A 14141-nucleotide genomic window follows, 5' to 3' on the forward strand; every position below is an offset into this window, starting at 1 on the left:
CTGTGATTAGGAGACTTTGACCGTTACCTGCCCAGATCTGTAAACCACAAAGCCAGAAAATCACTTGAAGAAAATTATTATGATGGGCCGTAAGAGAAAGTGGAGGGTAATGATGCTGTTGGCTTCCTAGATCCCTGATATCTTATTGGATGAATCTACCTTCTCTCCCTTCTGTGCTGCTGAATGTGCTCATATGGTCCCTACAAGACCAGGTTCAGTCTTTCTGGCCAAACTTCACATTTATGATCTACAACATTAAATGTTGAGGGCCAAGTGTAAATTTCTTTTAAAACCAACTAACTTCAAACAGGATTGTGATAAACTAAACAAAAAAAACATTGCACCTGTGCCATGATATATCTCTAAGCTAAATTTAAGACAAATAAACAAAAAAGGCAGCCTCACCGTGTCCTATTAGTGTAACTCAGTCCGTTTTGCAATGCTGTGGGTCTCCAACCAATAGCCGTGACTTAAGGCTTCACATAAGAAAATTAGTTATGGTGAGTCCCAAGAATAATTAAAATCCTCAATTTATTGAAAAAAGATCATACAGGTTGGGGATACATCTAAACGTGTTTCTGGCAAAATTTAAGACACCTCTTTCTATGTGTAATATTTCTTCTTGAAACTCATCTGACAGAAAATATTGGCCCTTATGATAGTTTAGATTGCCAAGAGTAGTGTTGAGCGAATTTGTTCGGCAAATGTTTGAAAGTTTCAAATACGGCACGAATATGGCACATTCGGATTCAAGATCGCAAAGGCGAGCAAATTGTCTTAAAATCGAAAAAGTTAGATGAATGAGGGGCAACCACGGCATTTTGTTAGCATAGTGCAAGTGTATGATGGGTGGTGACATGTGCCAGGTGAGTGTGGGGGCTTTGGAGAACTTAGAACAGGTCAGATCAGTGGCGCACTGTTTTTTTGTTTTTTTTCCTGTGGACGGTAACTTTAACTGAGGAAAGCGCGGCCAGCCAATCATATCGCAGGAATCATCTTCACTGTCCAGACATAAGGGCTTCTACAATTGGCTGCAGAAATCACATGTCCTCTCAATATAAAAAGCGGCCATGTTCCCTTAGCGCCATTATGTCCATGTCACTGCTGGAGACAGACGCAGCTCAGTGTTCTCCTGTGTAATGAGAGATATTAGCTAGATAGATGGGCGCTTGTGTGGTAGTCAGATAGTGTAGATAATTCCTGGCCTGTGTACCTCTGCAACCGCTGGGGCAGCACATTTTTGGTGTTCTTGTGCATGTACTGAGATTCTGACAGAAACGGAGGGCCCATGCCATACAATAGTGCTGTGCACCGCTGGTATAGAGCTCCATGTCTCAGTATACCTTGAATGTTTTTTTGCACTTGCTAATGTGATCAAGCAAGCGCAGCGCACCTTTTCATTTAGTGGGGTTGAAATTGTGCTCTGCACAGTCTGGAGAGCTTCTTATTGCAGAGCACAAAATCTGTTTTTTTCTGTTGCTATTGTGATATTGAAAGCTGTGTGCACTAAAGTTTTTTTTAGTGTCAGATACTATTTTAGTGGAGTTGAACTACAGTTGGTTTCAGAGTAAAAAAATAAATTTTTCCTCTTGCTACGCCCAGTCCAAAAAATAATATTTTTTCCTGTGCCAAAAGTCATACCGTGCTATAAGCCAGCTACTACGTCAGTGGCGGTCAAAGTCAGCTGGATGCAGAGCTTATGCAGAGTAACCCAAAAATATTTTTTGCTCTGAGTAAAGTGATACAGCTGTCTAGATCTGAGTTTTAAATATTTAGGAGCATATATTCTATGTCATACTGGCCTCATCCTCATTCAAAAAAATAATTCTTCTGTTCCTAAAGTAATACAGCAGGGGACATCTCAGTTTGAAATTGTTTGGAGAATATCTTGTAGGTTTTATCGGCCTCATGCACACTAACAAATTTCTTTTGTCTGTTAGTAACCTTATACGGCAGGCCATATCTTAACTTGTCATTTAGTGTCGTTGAAATTCAGGTGTGTGCTGTGTTATTGCACAGGAAAAAACGTATTTTTCTTTAGTTAATTGCGTGCTCCTACCACTGTATCTGACCAACATGAATGGGAAAAAGAGAGGGCGTGGTGGAATGGGGAATAGGCTTGGTGTTCAAGGTGTACTTGGGGTACGTGGTAATGTTAGTGAAAGCACCACGTCACAACTGCCCAACTGACTGTAGCGAACGACAGATGGATGAGTCTGTAGATACTTTTCACCCATTCTACACCATTGGCATCAGAAGTGTACTCCAAACAGTCACAGAGTAAAGAGGAGGAAAGCATCTGCATCGATGCCCAAATTTTTTTTAGCTTGGATTCGGGTCAGGATGAAGTAAGGTCCGAGCAGGTTCCTGGCCCTCGTCACCAGACGTTAACCGCAGGGGAGGGAGGTGATCCCTTTGAGACTCAGATACCTGAGGCTCATGTGGACTGTACTGTGCTGTCAGGGCAACAAGAGGAGAGGGGTCACTCTGAGGGCGAGGAATGGGATAACACATTGGATGATGACGAGGTTGAAGATCCTACTTGGTGTGAACCCGGAGTCACGCAGCCGAGTAGCTCATCAGAGGAGGTGGAGGAGGAAGACGAGGAGGTTACATTTCGCCCTACGGCACAGACATGGAGTGATGCAAGCACGAGGAGCACTGCATCCTTAGCCACAACCGTGGCTGTGGCCAGCAGCGGTCATGGCTCTGCAGCTCGCAGGGGCAGCAAGGGTTGCTTTATATGGGCCTTTTTTGTCAGTGCAAAAGGATGAGCCAACTCACGTTTTCTGCAAACTCTGCTATAAAACAACTCAGTAGAGGGAAAAACTGCAAAAATTTGACTACTACATGCATGAACATTCACATGCTCAAACAACATTCTTTACACTGGGAATCTTACTGCGCTGAAATGCGAACCAGCACACCTCAACAACCATCATCTGCCCCATCAAACGCATCCGCTGCTTCTTCCTCCTCCTCTGTTACCGTGAAAAGTATTGTCACGCAGGTCTCCCATCGCAGAAACTCTGGTTCTTTACCTGCTCCAGTCATGCTGAGTGACAGCCCTTCAGCTGTAATGGAAGGAGACACACCTGCTGTGTTCGTTTCAACGAACACACCGCATGTTTCTCAATCCACCGTAACATCTGTACCTCACTCACACTCCACCAGTTTTTCTGGTTCACCATACTCCGCTCTCTGTCAGCACCTTAGCCAGCCCTCGGTCCCGCCAGCCCTCGGTCCCTCGGTCACGTAAAAGATTGTTTCATCCTACGCATGACAAAGCTAAGAGGTTGAACACCACCATCTCCAATCTGTTGGCCACGGAAATGCTGCCTTTGCGCCTGGTAGATACAGACGGTTTCCGAAAAATGATGTCCGTCGCAGTCCCCCAGTACCAGTTGCCCAGTCACCATTACTTCTCTAAGAAAGCGGTGCCTGCGCTATACCAACATGTCGCAGACAACATCACCCGTTCCTTGTCTAAATCTATGTGTGCCAGGGTGCATTTCACCACAGACACCTGGATGAGTAAGCAAGGCCAAGGGCGTTACATCTCGCTGACTGGGCACTGGGTGACTCTGGTGGCTGTGGGGGCAAGCGGGGAAGGAGCTGCTCCACAAATCTTGCAATCCCCAAAGCTTGCAGAAGAAACCTCTGTATTTCCCACTTACTCCGCTGCTTCTGCGTCCTCCACCTCCTCTAGGGCCTCCACCTGCGCACTCAACCTCTGCCTTAACAAGACACGCGTTCCAAGGTGCGGAGCGAATACACACCACCTCCGTACTGCGCAGTCAGGGCTCTCCGTAATCAGGCAGTCTTCAAATTAATATGCTTTGGAGATCGCAGTCATACAGGTGTAGAGTTGTGGGCTGCTCTCCAGGCTCAGTTTGAGCAATGGCTGTCTCCGCTGAACCTAGAACCAGGGAAGGCTGTGTGCAATAACGGTGCGAACCTGTTAGAGGCCCTAGGCCTAGGCAAGCTCGCACACGTGTCTTGCATGGCTCACGTCCTCAACCTGGTGGTACAGCGATTTCTCCGCCACTATTCTGACCTGGATGAGCTGCTTCACAAAGTACGGAAGCTGTGTGCTCACTTCCGCCGTTCGCACCCCTCATTTCATCGACTTGCATCGATACAGAGGTCTTTGTCTGTGCCAGTTAACAGGTTGATCTTCGATGTGCCGACGCGGTGGAATTCCACTCTGCACATGTTGCAGCAACTGTGCCAGCAGCAACGAGCTCTGGCGCAGTATGTCATGACGTATAGCTTGGGGCAACGCAGTACGGACTTGGAGCATATCACGTTTGCGGAGTGGGAACAGATTAAGGACCTCTGCACCCTTCTGCACGGTTTTGAAATGGGTACTAAACTGGTTAGCACTGACGATGCCATCATCAACATCACTATTCCGGTCATATACACCAAAAGTTTGGACACACCTTCTCATTTAAAGATTTTTCTGTATTTTCATGACTATGAAAATTGTACATTCACACTGAAGGCATCAAAACTATGAATTAACACATGTGGAATTATATACTTAAAAAAGTGTGAAACAACTGAAAATATGTCTTATATTCTATGTTCTTCAAAGTAGCCACCTTTTGCTTTGATGACTGCTTTGCACACTCTTGGCATTCTCTTGATGAGCTTCAAGAGGTAGTCACCGGAAATGGTCTTCCAACAATCTTGAAGGAGTTCCCAGAGATGCTTAGCACTTGTTGGCCCTTTTGCCTTCACTCTGCGGTCCAGCTCACCCCAAACCATCTTGATTGGCTTCAGATCTGGTGACTGTGGAGGCCAGGTCATCTGGCGAAGCACCCCATCACACTCCTTCTTGGTCAAAAAGTCCTGACACAGCCTGGAGGTGTGTTTGGGGTCATTGTCATTAAAAATAAATGATGGTCCGACTAAACGCAAACTGGATGGAATAGCATGCCTCTGCAAGATGCTGTGGTAGCCATGCTGGTTCAGTATGCCTTCAGTTTTGAATGAATCCCCAACAGTGTCACCAGCAAAGCACCCCCACACCATCACACCTCCTCCTCCATGTTTCACGGTGGGAACCAGGCATATAGAGTCCATCCGTTCACCTTTTCTGCATCGCACAAAAACACGGTGGTTGGAACCAAAGATCTCAAATTTGGACTCATCAGACCAAAGCACAGATTTCCACTGGTCTAATGTCCATTCCTTGTGTTCTTTAGCCCAAACAAGTCTCTTCTGCTTGTTGCCTGTCCTTAGCAGTGGTTTCCTAGCAGCTATTTTACCATGAAGGCCTGCTGCACAAAGTCTCCTCTTAACAGTTGTTGAAGAGATGTCTGCTGCTAGAACTCTGTGTGGCATTGACCTGGTCTCTAATCTGAGCTGCTGTTAACCTGCGATTTCTGAGGCTGGTGACTCAGATAAACTTATCCTCAGAAGCAGAGGTGACTCTTGGCCTTCCTTTCCTGGGGCGGTCCTCATGTGAGCCAGTTTCTTTGTAGCGCTTGATGGTTTTTGCAACTGCACTTGGGGACACTTTCAAAGTTTTCTCAATTTTTCGGACTGACTGACCTTCATTTCTTAAAGTAATGATGGCCACTCGTTTTTCTTTACTTATCTGCTTTTTTCTTGCCATAATACAAGTTCTAACAGTCTATTCAGTAGGACTATCAGCTGTGTATCCACTAGACTTCTGCACAACACAACTGATGGTCCCATCCCCATTTATAAGGCAAGAAATCCCACTTATTAAACCTGACAAGGGCACACCTGTGAAGTGAAAACCATGTCCGGTGACTACCTCTTGAAGCTCATCAAGAGAATGCCAAGAGTGTGCAAAGCAGTCATCAAAGCAAAAGGTGGCTACTTTGAAGAACCTAGAATATAAGACATCTTTTCAGTTGTTTCACACTTTTTTGTTAAGTATATAATTCCACATGTGTTAATTCATAGTTTTGATGCCTTCAGTGTGAATGTACAATTTTCATAGTCATGAAAATACAGAAACATCTTTAAATGAGAAGGTGTGTCCAAACTTTTGGTCTGTACTGTACATGCTGGAGCAAACTTTGAATAACCTGCGGCAGGAGGTGCTGACCCCAGAAGAAGAGGAGGATGCGGAAGGGATACCAATGTCTCAAATTTCCAGACTGTCCTCACATAGGCGGATGCCAAGTGATGCTGGATTACAGCTATCAAGAGGGTTTGGTGATACCAGGCAAACTGTTAGTGAAGGTGCAAGAGCCGAAGAACTAATGGAGGAGGAAGAGGTGATGGGCGAGCAGCTGTCAGAGGATGAAGAGGATAATCATCCCCTCTTGTTTGAACGTGGTTTTCTGGAGGGTACGTAGGAAACAAGCATCAGTGCTACGCAGCCCGCAATACAGCCTGGCTTTGGACCTCCTGGAAGAGCTCGACATATAAATACCTTCTTGATGCACTATGTGAAACATGATCCCTGTATAGCTAGGATTCGAAATAATGCTGACTACTTGGTTGTCACTCTGTTAGATCCACGTTATAAGAGTCAATTTTGCCAGATGCTTCCCGCCCTGGAAAGGGACCCGCTTATGTTGGAGTATCGAAACAAGCTTTTAAGCAACCTTAATAGAGGTTTTCCCCAAGGTAACAGTGAGGCACACAGTTTGCATCGCAGCTGTAGTCTTTCAACCTCCGGCACGTCAGCTTGTCAACGCCAAAATATTAGAAACAGCAGCAGAGTAAGTGGCAGAAGCAATTTCTGGGAGTCCTTTCACACATTTTTTGCACCAGCTCGTGATGACATTGATGCCACTTCGGTGATGTGAGGCCCTCATTTAGGGCAATGTGAACACTCCTGGTTAGGTCTCCATCTCCTGGGTTGGCTGTACTGGAAGAGGTGTGGGTCTTATTTACACTATTTCTACTCTAGTGAAATTGATTAGACATTGCTAGTGTCTGCCACTAATCTTTTGAAATATGGAGAATCATGATTGGGTCTCCATCTATTGTTTTGGCCTCCTTTGCAATACTTATACTCTAGTGAAATTGATGCCACTTCTGTGGTGTCAGGCCCTCATTTAGGGCAATGTGAACACTCCTGGTTAAGTCTCCATCTCTTGGGTCGTTTGTACTGGATGAGATGTGGGCCGCTAATTTTTGGAAATGTGGGGAATCCTGAATGAGTCTCCATCCATTGGGTTGACTGTAGTGGAAGCGGTTTTGGTCTCCATGCATTTCTATAGTTATGGAGTGAATGTAGTGAAATTGAGCATTTGGTGCAGATATTGTTCTCCCCAAATGGGTACGCAAACATAATAAACTCTAAACTGATTTTCAAAAAGCAACCATCAGCCGCCCCATCAAACACCTCTACTGCTTCTTCCTCCTCCTCTGTTACCGTGTCAAGTTGTGTCACGCAGGTGTCCGACAGAACCAGCTGTATAGCCGCTGCAGTTAGGCTGAGTGACAGCCTGTCAGCTGTAAGTGAAGCGGACATGCCTGCTGTGTTTGTTTCTCTGAGCACACCACACTTTTCTCAATCCACCGTAACATCTCCGCATGCACCTCACTCACGGTCTATCGGTTTGTCCGTTTCACCGTACTCTGCCCTTTCTCAGCACTGCAGCCAGCCCTCAATCCCGCTGTTGTGGTCACGTAAAAGACTGTTTCATCCCACACACGACAAAGCTAAGAGGTTGAACTCTACATTCTCCAATCTGTTGGCCACGGAAATGGTGATCTTAGGCCCTATTTTTTTAAATGTAAACCCTTCCGATTGAATCTGCATTTCCTGGGTTGGCTGTAGTGGGACAGGTATGGGTCTGCATTAAACTACTTGTAGTCTGATGACATTTATGCCACTTCGGTGGTGTTAGGCCCTCATTTAGGGCAATGTGAACACTCCTGGTTAGGTCTCCATCTCTTGGGTTGGCTGTACTGGAAGAGGTGTGGGTCTTATTTACACTATTTCAACAGTAGTGAAATTGATGCCACTTTTCTGACGTCTGCCACTAATTTTTTTAAATGTGGGGAATCCTAATTGGGTCTCCGTCTATTGGGTTGGCTGTAGTGGAACCTTCCTGTTCTGCAGTCTAAGTTGTGTAAGGTTGTGTACCAGTCCTTGCTGCACTCCTGATACAGACTCTGCCTGCTGCACTCCTGATACAGACTCTGCCTGCTGCACTCCTGATACAGACTCTGCCTGCAGCGCCATCTAGTCTGTTCTACTGGGTCCAGAAGCTGTGTGTACGTTGGTCTGTCCTGGAGTGGCACCTGGCGTTCATCGGGAGCCAAGTCTAACCTCACCATCAGAGGCTCTAGTGAACAGTCCGGTGCTCGCTTAGTCACGCCCCTCCAGGCTCTCCGGGGTCCATGGCACAGTGGATCCACAAACCACGTCCGTGACTGTGCGCCCTCGCAGGCATAGTCCTCTCTCCTGTTGTTCCAGTCGGTGACCCCTTTTGACATGTAAAGCGCAACTGAATAAATTTCGCTGCCACAGTAATAATTACAGTACTTGTACTCAAGTAATTGATGGCACTTCCCTGGTGTCTACACCTAATTTGATGTGTTTTGGCAGCTTTTGGTCCCGTTTCTAGGTGTTCCCTATGCATTTTTTTGGTCCCCCCATTGACTCCTATGGGATTCGGAAATGTTTGACGAATATTCGACGAATAAATTCTGCGAATATCAATTTGTTCTGCGAACTTTTCAGAACCGAACACTGAAATGTTCGCTCATGCCTAGCCAAGAGACACCGAGCACCATACTCCAATTACCCCAGAGAGGTTTCACCACTAGTTACTCACTTCTTACTGATGGAGACTGTTGAGTTTGATCATTTCAGTAGATGTGTTATTGTCTATACTCATAGTTTTGACTATAGTAGTTAGTGCCCAAAATACTCAGATTTAACCCCTTCCTGCAGCCAGTTTTGTGTTCCTATCTGGGCCCATTTTTCAAATCTGACGCGTGTCACTTTATATCGTGATAACTTTGAGATTCTTCACAAAGGATAATAGGAAACAAAAGGACCTTGCAAATAATATTCCAACTTCTCTTGAATCCGACAATACCCTGTATGCAGTTGTACACTACTGTCTGGGTACATGGCAGGTTAAGAAGGGAAGAAGCGCCATTTAGCTATTTGAATGCAGATTTTGCTGGGATAGTGTGCAGACACAATGTATTGGGGACACTGTTCACTGTCACCTGGAAGCTCAAAAGATGGCTACCACAAACAGGCTTGGCGCTTTCTACTCCATTTTCCAGATCCCAGAGTTTGCCTTGCTCATCATCCTTTAACCCCTCTACATGGATTTGGACCTAGACAGAGACCCCCTAAGCTTGGGCTACAGTGTTACCTAATGTTCTGTGGTGTGAGATGGCAAGAAGAAGTCAGATAGCCCCGTCAGAACATGGAGGTCAGAGAAAATACAAAATCACACAAAAGTAGTCAGTAAATGGGCCGAGGTCACAACAGGACACAAATACATAAGCCGGGAGCTGAGCACAGAGGACTGAACCAGAGGAGAACAAGGCTGTATCTGGCAGCTTCCGGCAATATGCTTCCAGCTTTAGTAGGGTGTGGTGCTTTCCAGTTGGCTGAAGCAGGGAGCAGATTACTCCAGCTGGACAGCACACACAACCATACTGCCAGACTGGATGGTACTACAGGTCCCAGGCATCCTAATCTTAGTGGCTGGACAGAGCCTGCACCGCCCAGAGCTTCTGGTTCTGATGTCTCCTCCATCACCAGCGCCGCCTGCAGGATGAATAAGGCGGCTCCTGGTGAGAGAAGCAGACGTCGCAGGAGCAGATCCCAGAGGAGATGGGACCCACCATTTGCAGAAGCCCTAATGTGGCCAAATTGCAGAAATCCAGAGCAGTAGAAATCCCCATAAAGTGACTCCATTTTGGAAATTATAACCCTCAGTGAAATAATCTATAGGAATAGTGACTATTTTGACTCCACAGACACTTTCCGGAAATTAGCACGCAGTGGATGTTGGAGAGTGAAATTACAAATATATAATTTCATTACCCAACACATAGTGCCCAGATTGTGCTCCAGGAGACACACACCGTAAATTAAGTGGGTTCTTCTCACTATAGTAATGTCAAGTACATGGATGCTAAATGTGGTTTGGGCGCACTGCAAGGCTCAGAAGTGAGGGGGAGATCTGACTTTGGGAGAGTGGATATTGCTGGATTGGTTTATGGCAGCTATGTTGCTTTTCAAAAGCCTTTGAGCCACTAATAATGTGGAAGCCTCTGGTTTTCCATTGACCGATGGTGGACCTGAGTGGGAACTTGTTTTTTGTGAGATGAGTAGAAGTTTTTATTGATATTATTTTCACCTACATAACATTGTTTGGTGGCTTTTTGTTCCATATTTCGGAGGCAGAATGAACAAACAGTTGAACACTACGATCCACTGGTTCATCCTATGAGGTTTTCTATTAGACTGTGAACTGTTATTGTCTTGGTGAATAATGACGGCTAACATAGGGCACAATTTAAAAAAAAATCACAGAAAAAGATACAGCCTTACTAACACCAAATCATATAACAAATGCACTAGCAGGATGCCGCAGACCCCATGATAAAGGTGGGGGCTGCGCAGGTGCAAAATACTGATGGAGCAGCCACTCACAAACCTACCAATTCATGGAGGGGGTGGCTGCCTAGTATTAAAGATGCACACAGATGATGTTTGCATAAGACGCCAGTCACACAGGTAGGTGTGATGCACAGTGTCTGGCTTAGGATAGTGATGATGCCCATACTATTAGGTCAGGAAGGCTGCCCAGCACTATATAAGTGCACTCCACATGGACAGACACCCCAGTACACCCAACCAACACTAATGCATTTGTTATCTGATTTGGTGTTGGTAAGGCTGATTTTTTTCTGTGATGTTTTCTTGGTAAATAATGATACTTTTACATAAAGTACATTTTTACGTAGAGTTTAAGCAGAAATATTCAACAATATAAATTTTAAGGATATGTTATTCATAAATAATAATTGGTTTTATTCCTGGCAGATGACTGTACCAGGAGATCACAGGGACAGCTGACATCTTCAATTTTTAAATCAGATGATCTTGAGATCCCACAGGATACAATTGAAGTGAAAGTCATTAACCCAGATATACCATCATCCTTTCACAGCAAAGATCTATCATCTGATCCTTTGAAACAGGTCCTGTCTTCTGATTCATTACCAACTACTAAGGAAAATCAAAGTCACAAAATAAGCATTAAAAAACAAATTGCTCCTAAAGCAAAGAAGCCATTTTCATGTTCAGAATATGGAAATAGTTTTTCCCTCGAAAAGTCTTTTCTTAAACATCAAAGCATTAACACATCAGAGAATAGATTTTTTTGTTTCAAGTGTGGGAATTTTTTTAACCAGAAATCAAAACTTGTTAATCACCAGAGAAGTCACACAGAGGAAAAGCCATTTTCTTGTTCAGAAAGTGGAAAATGTTTTACAGAGAAATCAAGTTTAATCAAATATCAGAGAACTCACACAGGGGAGAAGCCTTTTTGCTGTTCAGAATGTCGGAAATGTTTTAACCAGAAATCAGATTTGGTTAATCACCAGAGAAATCACACAGGGGAGAAGCCTTTTTCTTGTTCGGAATGTGGGAAATGTTTTAACCAGAAATCAGATTTGGTTAATCACCAGAGAAATCACACAGGAGAGAAGCCTTTTTCTTGTTCGGAATGTGGGAAATGTTTTAGCCGGAAATCAGTTTTGGTTAAGCACAACAGAACTCACACAGGGGAGAAGCCTTTTTGCTGTTCAGAATGTGGGAAATGTTTTAGCCAGAAATCAGATTTGGTTATGCACCAGAGAACTCACACGGGGGAGAAGCCTTTTTCCTGTTCAGAATGTGGCAAATGTTTTATCCAGAAATCAGATTTGGTTAAGCACAAGAGAATTCACACAGGGGAGAAGCCTTTTTCCTGTTCAGAATGTGGGAAATGTTTTAGGCAGAAATCAGGTTTGGCTGTACACCAGAGAAAACACACAGTGGAGAAGCCTTTTTCCTGTTCAAAATGTGGGAAATGTTTTAAAGATAAATCAGATTTGGTTAAGCACCAGAGAACTCACACAGGGGAGAAACCTTTTTCCTGTTCAGAATGTGGGAAATGTTTTGTGAAGAAATCATCACTTTTTAGTCACCAGAGAACTCACACAGACGAGAAGCCATTTTCATGTTCTTAATGTGGGAAATGTTTTACACGGAAATCAACTCTTAACAAACTTCAGAGAAGTCACACAGGGGAGAAGCCTTTTTCATTTTTAACCGAAAATTGTATCTTCATAAAGGGGGTGACCACTACTAGGACAACTCCTTCTCATTCCTCATGTTTGGCCTTGTTAAAATAAAAACACTCATACGCACTTCCTGTTCTGGCGCCGTTCCATTGGTGTCACAACTCGCTTTTCTGTAAGAATGTTACATCACACAATCCTGCTCCCAATCATCGCCACCTTCAGACGTATTGTACATCAACAGGAAGGACATGGCCTGGACATAGCACCAAGAGAATGCACACACTGAAAGCACTCTCTTCAGACCGTGTTCTTGGGGGAATTATAAGCAATTTACAGCCTCAAACATAACTTTCGATATGGGAAAGAAAGAAGAGATCAGAGGTTAATCTGAGGTCCTCCACCTCTGTCAGCATGTCTGGTATGCAGTGTTTCTTATGGAAGGTCTTATCTTCCTGCTCCAGAGCTATTACTGCCTCATCTCAGCTTGGAAAAAGAAGCAGCCTTAACCCTCATGATGCCAGACAGCTCCAGGCTGTAAGTCCTGCACCAACTTCTCTTTTAATGTAGACCTCACAAAAAAACAGCTCCACAAATCTCCCTGTACTCTCACCAAAGCCCCCATACTGAGCAGTGCTTGCTTCACAGGGACATTTACCCCCCAGCCACAGGTTATTCTGATATGGGGAACAACATAACTTATTTATATATCAGATTGCGTCTATCCCTACTAAAGAAGATATGGAGCAATATATTCAGAGGCTGGAGACCACATACAATACTGAAATACGTCCCCTCACTTCTATCCTGTCACAGCTTACTGACAAGGTACAGAGATTAGAGGATAATGTCGTCCAAGTTAGAGGCCATCATAATGCTCAGATAACACTGGATCTTCACAGCCAGTAAATAAACCATCTGTTTAATATGGTTGATGATCAAGAAAATCGCAATAATATCTGGATAAGGGGTATACCTGAAAGCATCAATGCATAAGTGATTATGCCAACACTGCGATCATTATTCAATAATATCCTTGGTGATCCTATTGATAAGAAGTTGGAGATTTATAAGGCGCACCGTACAATAGGCAATCATGGCCCAGATCCTGAGCATCCAAGGGACATTATCTGTCACATACATTTTTTTCATTGTAAAAGAGGCCATTGTGAGGAAAGCAAAGGAGTTGGATCCTGGTGATTTAAATGGAAAACGCATATAATTGCTCACATGCAGTACAGACAAAAAGACACACCTTCTCATTTAAAGATTTTTCTGTATTTTCATGACTATGAAAATTGTACATTCACACTGAAGGCTTCAAAACTATGAATTAACACATGTGGAATTATATAGTTCGCAAAAAAGTGGGTGTGGGGGTGCTTTGCTGGTGACACTGTTGGAGATTTATTCAAAATTGAAGGCATACTGAACCAGCATGTCTACCACAGCATCTTGCAGCGGCATGCTATTACATCCGGTTTGCGTTTAGTTGGACGATCATTTATTTTTCAACAGGATAATGACCCCAAACACACCTCCAGGCTGTGTAAGGGCTATTTGACCAAGGAGAGTGATGGGGTGCTAAGCAGTCATAAAAGCAAAAGGTGGCTACTTTGAAGAACCTAGAATATAAGACATATTTTCAGTTGTTTCACACTTTTTTGTTAAGTATATAATTCCACATGTGTTAATTCATAGTTTTGATGCCTTCAGTGTGAATGTACAATTTTCATAGTCCTGAAAATACAGAAAAATCTTTAAATGAGAAGGTGTGTCCAAACTTTTGGTCTGTACTCTATATATCCTGAAAGACACTTGCTAAAAGAAGGGTATTGAAGCCACTACTTGATGCTATCTGGGAAAATGGCCTGATGTAC

The 14141-nt window shown here is 44.1% G+C and overlaps 1 protein-coding gene across 1 annotated transcript in view; it reads left to right on the forward strand.

Moving 5' to 3' along the window:
• Positions 1-12798, forward strand: part of LOC141212739 (uncharacterized) — a 40298-nt gene extending 27500 nt beyond the window's left edge. The window contains exon 8 of the mRNA XM_073665048.1: positions 11021-12798. Coding sequence (XP_073521149.1) covers positions 11021-12210 — 1190 coding nt within the window. The 3' untranslated portion in view covers positions 12211-12798. The remainder of the gene's footprint in view (positions 1-11020) is intronic.
• Positions 12799-14141: the final 1343 nt, after the last annotated feature.

Source organism: Phyllobates terribilis, unplaced genomic scaffold (genome assembly GCF_046119375.1).
Source record: "Phyllobates terribilis strain yellow unplaced genomic scaffold, ASM4611937v1 Scaffold_183__1_contigs__length_3771566, whole genome shotgun sequence".
Classification (NCBI taxonomy): Eukaryota; Metazoa; Chordata; class Amphibia; order Anura; family Dendrobatidae; genus Phyllobates; species Phyllobates terribilis.